This window comes from Felis catus, chromosome C1, assembly GCF_018350175.1.
Source record: "Felis catus isolate Fca126 chromosome C1, F.catus_Fca126_mat1.0, whole genome shotgun sequence".
Classification (NCBI taxonomy): Eukaryota; Metazoa; Chordata; class Mammalia; order Carnivora; family Felidae; genus Felis; species Felis catus.
In genome coordinates this window covers 199,243,168-199,256,010 of record NC_058375.1, presented here as the reverse complement: position 1 = coordinate 199,256,010, position 12,843 = coordinate 199,243,168, and the positions used below count along the sequence as shown (strand labels likewise).

Genomic DNA, 12,843 nt, shown 5'->3' with positions numbered 1-12,843 from the left:
TCAAGAGGAAATTTTATCTAAACTTTTCTCTGTGGATAATTGACTCATTTAACAAATTAAACAAATTTAAACAAACGAACACTAAAGAATTACTGCTAAATTTAATTATTGGATATTTTCTGTTTAACCATGTTTTGTCTTACTTGGTCCATCTCTTATTTTTTCCATGTGATATGTGAGAGTATATTACAGTGTTGTAGTTAATGCATATACCAACAAAGATTCTGAGATTAAGCCATAGTGATACTATTGTACCAGCCATCTGTTTTGTAGTTTTTATTTCGTAGAAATGGGAAATAGAGATAGGAAAAGTTCCTTAAGAGTAAATTTTAGGGCTTAAGCCCTGGTCTGGTGCCAGTTCCTCACAGGCAACGTAGAACCATCATTGTACAAAGGTTGTTAAAACATGTCTAGAATGAAAAAAACAGAAGATGCATGAATACGTAATTTTTATCGTCCTTCTAGACTGTGAGTAAGGTGGAACTGCATGCTAAAGATGTAACCTAGCCTTCAAAAGGGGGAAACATCTTTTACTGACCTGTCCTTGTAGTACCCTGCTTTCAAAATTTCCTCCAGCCTAACCTTTAAAAAAAAATTTCTTTTGCCTCTTCATTTCTCATCTCAGTGTGAAGAGGAGAGCAGATGGCTGTCATCTTTTCTTTAGTAATCTCTCTCTCTTGCCCACTCTCATCTCAGTTTAAATACAGTTGCTGCTGGAGAAGGTTTGAAATTCCTTAGCACCAGAGGGCATTGCTGGGGGAACGTGCCTAACATCTTACATTGGGCTGGTGTCTGTGAGGTGAGGAGGCACCACATAGGGTACTTTGTTTTTGCTTTTGTTTTTGTTTTAGTTGAGGACGATGGAGCCTAAAAGACAGTCTTTATACCATCATATAACCTCGTAGTCAGGTTAACAGACTCACACTTTTCCATTACAATGTTTCTTCAAATTTTATTCACTTCAATAAAATGGAATCTGTTCAGTTCTATTTAAACTTTGCTAATTACCAAAAAGTAAATATACCAAAGCATTCTATCAACTAAGATTGATAGGCAACTTCATGCTTACAGAAATCCTTCACCAAAAATGCTCTGAGGATTATTTTTTTTAAGAAGTAACATCTTTCGGGGCACCTGTGTGGTCCAGTTAGGTAAGCCTTTGACTTCGGCTCAGGTCATGACCTCACAGCTCATGAGTTCGAGCCCCGCACCGGGCTCTCTGTGCTGACAGCTCGGAGCTCGGAGCCTGGAGCCTGCTTCGGTTTTTGTGCCCTCCTCTCCGTGTCTGCCCCTCCCTCATTCATGCTCTGTCTCTCTGTCTCTCAAAAATAAATAAACATTAAAAAAAAAAAAAGAAAGAAATAACATCTTTTGATCTAATAGCCCCACTTCTGAAAATTTGTCCTAAGCCAGAAATACGGAAGAAATATGGAAAATAACATTTTCATTGTTATTTCTAATAGCAGGACATAGGGGGGAATAAATATGAAAGAATTAAGAAAAGTTTAAAGATAGTTTCTGAAAAAAAATCATGTTATTATATGATAATGGTTACATTTGAAGTATTATAAAAAAGGATTGTTTACATTTTAAAAAAGCAAAAAACAATTATATCTTCACTTTTAACCCTAGATAAATGTGTGAAAACATACAGGCAAAGGAACAATCAAAAGAAAACTGGTGGATTAATAGGCAGAGTCCTATTTGTAACACTTTTGAAAACAATGTGTGTCGGTTGGGTGAAATCCATGCTCTCTGGAAGAAATTTAGCTTCTCAAATTTGAATAACAATTAGAAAGTATATCTTCTTTTTCAACTTTCCAAAGATTAATTGTATAGGTAAGAGCTTCGGTGTTTATCAGGAAAATTAGAACCTGTGTGTATATTTCTGTAGTCTAACATGCCAGATCTTTTACACCTGTTCTCTAGACTACCAAGGACATTGTGTTATGGTGATTGTCCTGCCAATCAAAGAGGAAATTCCTACATACATAAACTTTAAATATATGACTAAAAAAGAATACCAAGTATGAATTTTTAAATTATTTTATTAAGAAGAGATTTTGGATATTAGACTGAGTTTGATCTTTAACCACAACTCTAAAAAGGGAATTATTTTGATATTATGAATAATACAGGGTTTTAGAATTGATACCCATATTTTGCCTAAGAAAATTTTATGATACAGCCTATAATACATTTTTAAGATAGAATTTGACCTGCTTCTCAATATACATTAAGTAAAATAAATTCAGCATACTATCCCATGAAGAAATCTGTTTTTTATATATAAATAGGTTTGTAGTTAGAATACTGGCCTAAAAAGTAGCCAGAAATAGCCAGTTGTTAACTGGTATTTATATAGAATTACAAAACCTAATGATCTGCAGTAGTGTTTCCTGTGATATCCCAAGTCTAGATGTTGATGATGGCCTGAGTGGAACACTGAGCTTTTATTGTATATTTTCAGCCTTCATTTCATTGTCCTTCCACTCTTTTCTGTGGCATTTTGTAACATGGGACTTATTTCTTCTTGTATTGGCCACCCAGGTTTTCAGAAATTGCAGGGAGAGCATAAGTTTTTCCATTTTTTTGTCACAGTTGTGTAAGGTTTCCTGTGATGATTTCCTTTTTTCTAAAGTTTAGTGATATCATAGGCTCTTTGCTTAAAAAGCCCAATTGAAAAGCATTTGAAAAATAAATTATTTTGTTTGTACAATTTGGATATTCATCTTTAATAGAGTCAGAGGGTAAATTCTTCAATATTTATTTCACTAATATTTTGAGTTCCATAAGTGTCCACTTTGGATATAATGACATATTTATTAGGACTTAATTTTACATAGAATGATGTTTGATTCTGTATTTTATTTGTTTATTTTTTTAGGACATTACATGTTGGCTGAGAGTGATCTTTAATTCTGAAATTTTTAGTGCTATTTCAGCTATGGATAGCTCCAGAAAAATAGCAGTTCTTTAAAATAAGGGTTTATTTACTGCTCTAGGTTTTGAAGAAAAAGAGCAGATTCTATAGCCCTTCATGGAGGGGTAGTTTCCCCCTGTGGACATTTAACAGATCTCCATGTCAAAGCTTTATTCCATCTTCATTGTATTCTGTAATCATTTGTGTATAGTTGTGGTTTCAAGGACCCCTTTTTTCCTACTCCTTCCCATTTCCATGATGTAAAACTAGATTTTTTCCCCCTTCTAAAACTAGATTAAGATAAAGCTGATTAAGCTTAGTATAGATTCACAAACATCATCAGCGGTTTGTGAAAATACACATTCATTGATATATGTGATGTTATGAGATGTAGGAGGTTAAGAGTGGTTACTAGAGATTTAGAATGAAGGAATATTTTTCTGTATAGTACAAGCTTCTCTTAAAGCCATTGTAGCCCAGAATCCATAGGCTGCATTACTATGCAAAGATTCCAGGCTTTACTAAGGTAGCCAGCGCTACCTTAATGACTGAGTTAATGACTTTGAGTTAAGCAGCACTTGGGGAATTGGGCTGCTTTCCCATATGTAAAAAAGTAATAAGATCGGGGCCAAAGGAAAGCTTACCTGAAATGGTAGACATGATCAGGAATATATCTGGGCTAAAAGAATTTCTGAGTTTTAATAAAACCGGTACTTCATTCCTGTATTTCTGAAAATGGTAGTTTCAGTCAAAATCCCAAAACAGTGAACATGTGAAAAGGAAGAAAGGATCTAAACTTTTTATAAGGATAGTGGCTGGACACATTATAAAGTATCTATCATTCCAGCATATGTAGAAATCTGTGTTTACATAAATAACATAGCTTATTCACCTAGTTATTTCAGTTTGGAAATTATTAGCTGAGAAAGCTAATAAGTGGTCTTGTATATGCTGCTTATTTCTTCAAAAGAGAGGATAAAGGATAAGTTCTTTCTGCTGAACTATTTTAGTGACGGATGATGGAATAATGACGACTTTGCCAAGTACATGGTATAAACATAAAACATTTTTTGGTTAAATTTTAAGAAGTATCTTTTAATTGGAGGAAAGTGGCCTATTTTTAAAATTTTTTTAATGTTTATTATTTTTGAGATAGATAGCAAGCAGGGAAGGGGCAGAGAGAATGAGAGAGAGAATCCCAAGCAGGCTTCTCGATATCGGCACAGAGACCAACACAGGGCTAGAACCCACAAACTGCGAGATCGTGACCAGAGTGGAAATCAAGAGTCAGACGCTCAACCGACTGAGCCACCCATGTGCCCCAGAAAGTGGTCTATTTTTAAATTTTGACATACATATAGAGAGAGTAAGCATTACAGTATATATTGTGTTTTGGATGATTTTATGTCAGTGGATGTTATGAAAGTTCTGATACTTTGTTTAACACAGAAGATGGGTTTAAGAATTTTTGCTGCAGTTTGCTTAACTTTTTATTGAATAAATAAAAATTTGTAAATACCATCTATTGTTTTGACTTGTTAATTAGGTCATATTTTGCCTGGTAGATTCTTCTATTTCATTGATGATGTTAATGTATCACTTTAAATTGCTGAAAGTTTTTTGTTTTTTTTTTGTTTTTTTTTACTTTTAGTAAATCTTGGTTTACCTCAAAAGAGGTTCCTTAGAAAATTGATACGAATTTGTAATTTTTGTAAATGTCGAGAAGAGTAGCAACTTAGGCATCAGATTAAGTAAAATCATTGATTCACTGAAAACAAAGCCAAATGCATTGTTCGCCCCATACCCCCTCCCCCAGGATAGTCGGCACTTTTTGCCATTTGTTATACTTTTTGCTAATCTCTTAAAAAATAAGGATCCTCCTACTTAGTCATCTATTAAGTGGTTATATGACTTATTGTAAGAGAGGTACAATACCTTAAATCTGTGTAGAAAATGCCTGGCATTTCCTTAGATGCTTCATTTTTTTTTTTTTTTTAAACAAAGAGTAAAGCTTAAAGAAGAAAAAAGATTAAAAAAACTGCTCTAGGAATTGGAAGATATCAGAGTTCTCATCTCCATTGTGTCACTGAGAAAACTGCTTAAATCTCTTAAGACTTCAGTCTCTATCTGAAATGAAGAGGTCGATTAGACAAAAGCATCAAGAGTTTCAAATTGGCAGCCTGAGGACCAGAGCAGATATGACTTATGTGGACCAGCTCTGTCCCATGTAGCCATTCAAGTTTCAAGTTTCCTGTACATTTCCTAGTGGTTGCAGTCTCCCCAGCTTCCTACCACTTAACATGATGTTCCTCACACATTTACCTAATCTGAGGGCCCTTGGAGACACTCGAGTTGCAACCCTTGGACTAGATGTCACTCCCGACTTTCAAAAATTGATGTTTTCTGTGACAGCAATTAACAATACTTAGTCATCATTCAAACATGTTATTAAAGACCTGGACACTATTCTTTAATTTTCAGGGGGAAAATGCTTTATTTTCTTCTTTAACTTGATATAAGTGGCACAGAGAGTTGGCAGATTGTTGCTTAGAATAAGAGAACATCAGAGGAATGTATTCTTAATTCAACTCACTAGTTAGAGCAATGGATTTTCCTGTCTTACCCTATAGAACTGTACTGAGCATCTGCTATAAAGCTGTAAGTTTTATGATTTGGGGCACCTTCCCACTACAGAAGCACTGAAACGGCCATGCTGCCCTGTTTGTGACTGCCCTGGGCAGTTTGTGACATTCTTGTGTCTGCTGATTGATACTAATGCCAGCACGGTGCCAGGATCAAAAGATACCAGTGTAATAAATAGGCTTTTTTGACAGTTTAAATAATCAACCAAATAAATTTGCAAAATGGGTAAGCAGCCGGCATAGGCACAGCCCATTTATTTATCCCTGTAGTTAGACATTTGCCATTCACTTGTTATAGTAGTTACCATGGGAGTATTCAGTCCTTGACTTTATATGCTGGCATGTTCATCCAAAGATACTGATAGGAATGTTCTGCAGAGCTATAGGAAAGGAGGTTTAGGAAGGGGGCGGGGTGGCTCATGCTGAAGAGATAAGAAGTAAAAAAAAATATTCACATGTAAAATAATGAGTTTAAGGTAAGTCCACGATTTAGATTGCTAATGTTTTTTAGGTTGGTTTTTAATATAGAAACAGTATATGATGTAAGCACACTGGCAGTGTCTCTGGTATGATACTTTGACCTAGTCAAAATTTTTGAGACTCCTTTTCAATAGACAGTACATATTTTAATATGAGTTCCATTAGAAAGATAGTTTTTTACTCAGTGGGCAATTATTAAAAATTACAGTATTTTTAAAATGCAATTTTTATGCAATGCAGAAACCCAACAGTTTTTATAGAACCATTATATTTATGATAAGTTAGTGAGAATAATAAGATTCAGAAATTCATCATAACAAACTTGGCTAAATATGAATTTTGTATTAAAAACACTGGGAGAAGGCACACCAAAGCATAAGCAAAACTAACAAATTAATAATCACATGATAGGGAATTATAGATATCCCAGAGTTGAATGTTGAATTTGAATATACGTTAATAGTCCCAGGTTAAGAAAAAAGTTCAGTCTCTTGACAGAGCTCTGCTTTTGGAGAGATGGAGAATTCGGTTGTTAAGATCTTCCGACTTTTATATATTAAAGCAGCATCTTGGATCATCTCTGTTGAAACATCTCTAAAGCATTTGGCATATTCTCCAAGTCGTCCATGGACTGGAGACTTCAGTTGTGTACCTGTCAAATCCCAGACCTGTCCCAGGCTCTGGGATAAGCACTGTAGTGTCCCTACTGGGTGCCCAGCTGAGCTAGGTGTGTGGACCCACTGAAGAATCTAACAGGAGGGTAGACCTAGGACTGGAAATGAGAGGTGCTGCTGGCAGGCCCTCAGGTTCAAACCATTGTGGGTTGCACTACATGAGGGACTTTTTATTCACCTTCATTTTGGTAATTGGTATAAATAAAAATTTAGATTTGTATAATTGCTGTGAACAGCGTATTGATTTAGGTTTCTCAGAAAAGAAACTAAAATTAGTGTTCAGTACTACTTCATTGTTCAGTCCTCTGAAGGAAAGATTTTTTTATATTTTCTTTATGTGGAAAACATTTTTAATCATATTTTGTTTTAACATAAATAAGGTGTCTGTTTCTGTTTCAGAACAATACTTAAAACAGTGATGGAGAAGAAAAGTCATCTAGGTAAATTGTTTCAGTAAGAAACAAATACTCACTTGAAATTTATTTTCCTTTTATCCTTTTTTTTTTCTTTGTTAGGGGTGAAAGCATGTCTACAAAGAAAAGCATGTGAACAGGAGGAAAAGTATGAGATTCCTGAAGGACCACAGCGAAGCAGGCTCAACAAAGAACAGCTGGTATTTTTCTTTTGTTACTACTTTCATTGTTCTTATTATAACTTTATATCATCACCATCAGGAAAAACTTCTCTTGCCCTTTCAACAAGTACAGGTGACTGATTAAAATTTTAATTGTGCTTATTTCAAGCACTTGATTCTGAGAGATGATCACAATGAGCAGTAAAATCCAGAAGGTGATAATTTCATACTGTTAATGGATTGTTGGCATCTTGAACATTCCCATAAACCTTTCAGAATCTGGGGACAAGTCTCAGATGCAGAAAGTCACTTGAAAGAAGACTTATGGCTGGCTGCTGCTTGGATTGAGTTCCCATATGTCTTTATTGCCACATACTGCAGGTTTAATGGATGCTATTCCATTATCCTGTGTACATATATATATTAGAAATGACGAAGAAGAATTTTCGCAGAAGGCAACTGTGAAACTTTTTTATTCAATAGAACACAAAGAAATGTGTTTCATAGCTAATTGGATCCCTAGCCATGGCATCATAACATACTCTACCCCAAGGAATATGTATCTGGAACCCTAGAGGCCACCCTCCCGCCAGGACTGTCCTGGAGACCTGAGGTTGGTAACATATGGAGACCTGAGTAAGGATGGGCAGAACTGGATAAAGATCCAGAGAAATGATGTTACTCCTATACTTTTATTAAATGTAGCCCAGGTCCCTGAAGCACATTTCAGATACCCTAGGAATTCTTGAGGCTTTAAGTCCCACCAAATATGAATAACATTCTGTTAAAAGAAGTGTGATGAGCAGTGTTTGTTTGCTTTTTAAAATACATACCCGCACACACTCATTCCCACACGCATACGCGAAGCACACCTAAAATCTGAAGGGGGGAACCTACCTGAGATGGTGACTCAGAGAAGAAATCATAAATAGGAAATCTGTAAAGCGAAGTCTTTTTCCTGACCCAAATAGTGTACTTGAAATGCAGTTTATCCCAGCACTTCTTTGAAGCAGCTTCTTAACTGCTCATGACTATTTATCTTTATTTTCCTCATTCCTATGCAGTGTTTTTAAATGTTTTCATCTGCTTTTAACAAGTTTTTTCTTGTTATTTCAGTTGCCAAAGCTGTTTGATGGCTGCTACTTCTATTTTGGGGGAGCCTTCAAACACCATCCAAAGGACAACCTTGTTAAGCTTGTCACTGCAGCTGGGGGCCGGGTTCTCAGTAGAAAGCCCAAGCCGGACAGCGACGTGACTCAGACCATCAATACTGTCGCGTACCATGCGAAAGCTGACTCCGATCAGCGCTTCTGCACGCAGTATATCATCTATGAGGATCTGTCTAACCATCGCCCAGAGAGGGTGCGGCAGGGCAAAGTCTGGATGGCTCCTTCCAGCTGGTTTATAGATTGTGTGATGTCCTTTGAGTTGCTCCCTCTTGACAGCTAAATACTGCACCGGATTAATGTTTCAAATTGAACTTACACAGTGTGAGAACCAGCCATTGCACTGTTTTCATCATATACATGTTTACAAATAGGTAGACCCATTCATGCACGTTTTTTCCTCGAATTAAAGAAGAAAAAAAAAAAAAACTTAGGCCAGATTAGGAATTCATTCTGCGTTTGCCATTTAGATGCTGAGATTGCTTTGAAGGATGTTTCTTTTTAAAACTGGTGTATGTTTTGATTCATCATGTCTTTTTATTCAGATTATCAGCTATTAAAGATTAAGGAGAGAGTTTCAGAACTATGGGTTAAATATACAAGTAGTATCATTATCATCTCAGCCTTTTAATGTTCTTTGATGAAAAAAAATCCACACTTGCTGCCACCAGCAAAAATACTTCCCATCCTTTGGTGAACAAGGAATATTGTCAAATAATTGATTCTGGCTTTATTGTAATGAAAGTAGAGTACCTGGTCCGAATGTACCACCACAGGTGTTAAATTCTTCTGTCTACAATTGTCGTCATCTTACGTTGTGTTTAGTTTCTTATAATGTACGTGGATGTCAGTTCCTACATTTTTATCCCCTTTTATCTATTCATCAAGAAATCATGACTTAAACCATAACATTATTCTTTGGTGGTGAAAACATTGGGCTTATGGTACATATTTTTATTGTATATGCTTGCTTATTGTTAGCTATCACTTTGTAACTGTGTTTCTCTACAGTATATGTATGTATAGATACACTTAGAGTATATGAATGTATATATACATATATATAAATACATATACACACTTAGAGCATTTTCTTTAACACATTTTAGTATCAATATTGCTTAGAAGGTCTTACTAGACTAGCAAATTGTCAATCAAATATTAACAAATTAGGAACCAGTCTTTCTCTGGTAGACCTTGCTATATATGCTAAAATAATTGTTTTTGAAGGTCTTAATTTCTTTTTTTGTAAAGTTTTTTTTTTTTTTTTTCCACTTTAGATTGCTGTGGAGGCAGAAGTTGGGGATTACTTGATTTAGAACAGATTTTTGTCCATGTGATACATAAGGCTCTAACAGTAAGTCTAAGGGTAGGAGTGGGAAGGACTTACTTCTAATACCAAGACAGTTAAGGTTTGATGAGAAGAGTGGACAGGACACCACCTGAGAACGGGAGGCCTGGGGGAGATTCCTCTGATTGAAGTGTTCTCATTTGTGAATGAATCGACAAGGTAAATGAGATCATTTAAAAAGATTCTTTAAGAAGCAGAATTCTTGAGTAAGTCTCCCTAGAAATTGAATCTAGTGCTAATATTAAAGACCTAGGAAGGGAGACACTGTGGGCCCGGCCAGGTTTGGTCCCTGGTGGGCTAGAGAACAGTTTTAAGTCCTGGATGAGAATACTGAGAGTGTGAAGTTAATAAACCTATTAAAGTTCATTTATTTGTAAGTTTGAGATTCTGCGGATTATTTAAAAATAAATTTTACTGTAATTCCTCTTTTGACATGTTACTTTTCCATATCAAGAAATACATTATGTAAATGCAGTGATAAACTGTGGACCCTGACCTTCAAGGATGAATCGGCTCTGAAAAAGCTCTTCAACCAGTAATGTGTTTGTCCCACATTTCATCCTAATGGAGAATGATGAACACCATAGCACCAAACAAATCTGAGGGGTTAGATAATGTCTGGATTACATAATTTAAGACTCTCTGGGATTTGGGTTGTCATTTTTGACTTATAACTGACTTGTAGTCACTTTCTATTGCCTCATTGGTCACATTTCCTAGACAGGTTTGTGTGTGTTCCTCTGATTTGAATCCCTGTTTGTGAAACAACCTTGACGGTTGCCGCTCACTCTCCTTCAGTCATTTTCTGGGTTTATCCTCCCTCTCCCTTCGTTCTACTGTGTCTACCACTAGTAAGCAGTTGTTTTGTAGTTTTTCTTTGGTTTCTTTAAATATATTTTGACAGCAGTTGGTTGATGTTAAGCTGTTAAATCTTGTGATTTCCGTATAGATACACTTGTAACTGTTTCCATTTTTTGATCATAGATTCCAGCTTTTTTATTTACTACAAATCATTAAAGTTACTTGTGTTTCTGTGTCTCTGTATCTTCTATAGAAGTAGCTCATTCTGCACCGTTGAAGAACAACACAGGTTAGCAAGACCTGTGCTAACAAAAGCTTATCTTTTGGGACATTAATGCATTGCAATTAATTTTGGATAGAAATATTTCTAAAGTATATTAGGCACTTTATTACATTACATAAATTTGTCTGAATACAATGTAACCTTGATAGTTGGAATCCTCATTAAGGGCATCAGTTATTACAGGATGATTCCTTCATGGTTCCGTTAAAGCCAGAGGGTAGGTGGCTTGGCCACAGTATTACACATGGCTGCCTTCTAGTTCTGCCTGTGTTTTGTAGTTTTTTTCCCCCTTGGCAGCCGCTACTTTGTCACTACTTATCTGTTCCCGTTAATACTTTACCCTATCTAACTTTTTTTTTTTCTTTTGACTTGCTAAGGAATGAAAACCAGGTGGGAAGTATATTAGAATTATGAGCAAAATGGGGATAAAGAATGTGTGAGGGTTTTGGTGATTCACCCATGAGTTAGATACTTCAATTTTGTAGATAAGATTTACCATTTATTCTACCTGTCTTGACTTCTGTAGAGACTGCTTTGTGAATTTGGTGATTAGGTGACCTCTGTATGTTTTGGGAGGTTTGATGTTCCTGTGGGACTAAGAAGATTCAGGGAGGGGCAGTCACGTTGCACATTACCTGTAATTATCTCCTTGGGTTGGGGCAAAAACAGTGTCCGTTGTGATTTGAAAGTTCGTGGACCTCATCACAGTCACAGATGTATATTCTCTTCTATAACCAGAACACATTAAAATGACAGGAAATAATATTTAAGACTGTAAGCCACTTTTTTGTTTGAAGATGGACTGCCCTACAAATTGTGAACTTGACGTATGATTTTGTCATCAAATCACCCAATAAGTAAAAACTAAGCAATTATAATTTTTTTTCAGTCAGCTAACACATATTATGTTTGGCTACTTAGTTGTATACTGTCTTATGAATTAAGGATTGCTGATTATTTCTGTGCCTTTCTAAAGCACATACTGCACCTTTTGATAACTGGAAGTTGTTAATTAGGATGGCATTGTGGGAGAAGTGGGGAAGGCACCAGACTGTTCTGTGACCTGGCTTAGAAGGTTGATGACTAACTCTCCAGACCCAAGGAGGATTCCTTTGGCCCTCAGTGCTCCCATATGCCTGTGCAGGCCACTTCCAGAAGGTCAGTAAGCCTACTGTCAGGCTTGGAGATTGGATTAAAGATACTGGGGTGGGGGTGGGGGGTGTGGATGGGGGGAAGGGTGGTGAGAGGGCATGACTCCTGTGCAGGCTTTGAAGTCTGTTAGACCTGGATTTGTGTATCATCCCTTTACTAGTTTAGCTAACCTGTGTCTGCGTTTATGAAGTGGCAAAAATGCTCCCCATCTCACGTAGACGTAAAGATGGAAAAAGCATTGAGCACCTTGTTTGTGGCACTCACAGGATCAACCTCCTGAAACCTTGGTGAGCAATATACATCAGAGACTGCTCTAAAAGCAGCTCATTAAAAGGTGGCTTTGGGTAGCAAGGCTCATCTCAGTCCTGAGTAGTCCTGCCTGTTGTCCCCAGCCTCTGCCCTACTGTTTGTTGTCCTGTCTTCACGTTGCTGGGGTTAGTCTTAACAATGAGGACCTGGCCTAATTTCTCACCTCTGACCTCACTCCCCATCTCTGAAGTGTCCCCATCTGTGTGGCCTATCCTGCCCATTCAGCGAACACTTGGTTTAGCTTTCATCCCATGGATGCATCTATTTTGGATACCAGGATTGCTTGGGTCTCCACACTTGAGATACACACCCCTTTATTCATTTACTTGGGTTTTGGACATACTAAGTTAATCTACAACCCAGAAAAATCGCTATTACCATTCTTACCTTTTTTTTTTTCCCCCTTTTCAAGTGCACACAGCTTTTATAACTAAGGAATAAAACCCTGAATATACTTTGGCTTCCCGTATTTTTCCACGTGATTAAAT

General features: G+C 36.5%; 1 protein-coding gene across 5 annotated transcripts in view; it reads left to right on the top strand.

Moving 5' to 3' along the window:
- Positions 1 to 10,846, top strand: part of BARD1 (BRCA1 associated RING domain 1) — an 84,178-nt gene extending 73,332 nt beyond the window's left edge. For all 5 annotated transcript variants that reach the window (XM_006935532.5, XM_023259666.2, XM_019838636.3 and 2 more), the window contains 2 exons: positions 7,235 to 7,332; positions 8,410 to 10,846. In XM_006935532.5, the coding sequence (XP_006935594.3) occupies positions 7,235 to 7,332; positions 8,410 to 8,742 (431 nt within the window). In that variant the 3' untranslated portion in view covers positions 8,743 to 10,846. The remainder of the gene's footprint in view (positions 1 to 7,234; positions 7,333 to 8,409) is intronic.
- The last annotated feature ends 1,997 nt before the right edge of the window (positions 10,847 to 12,843 follow it).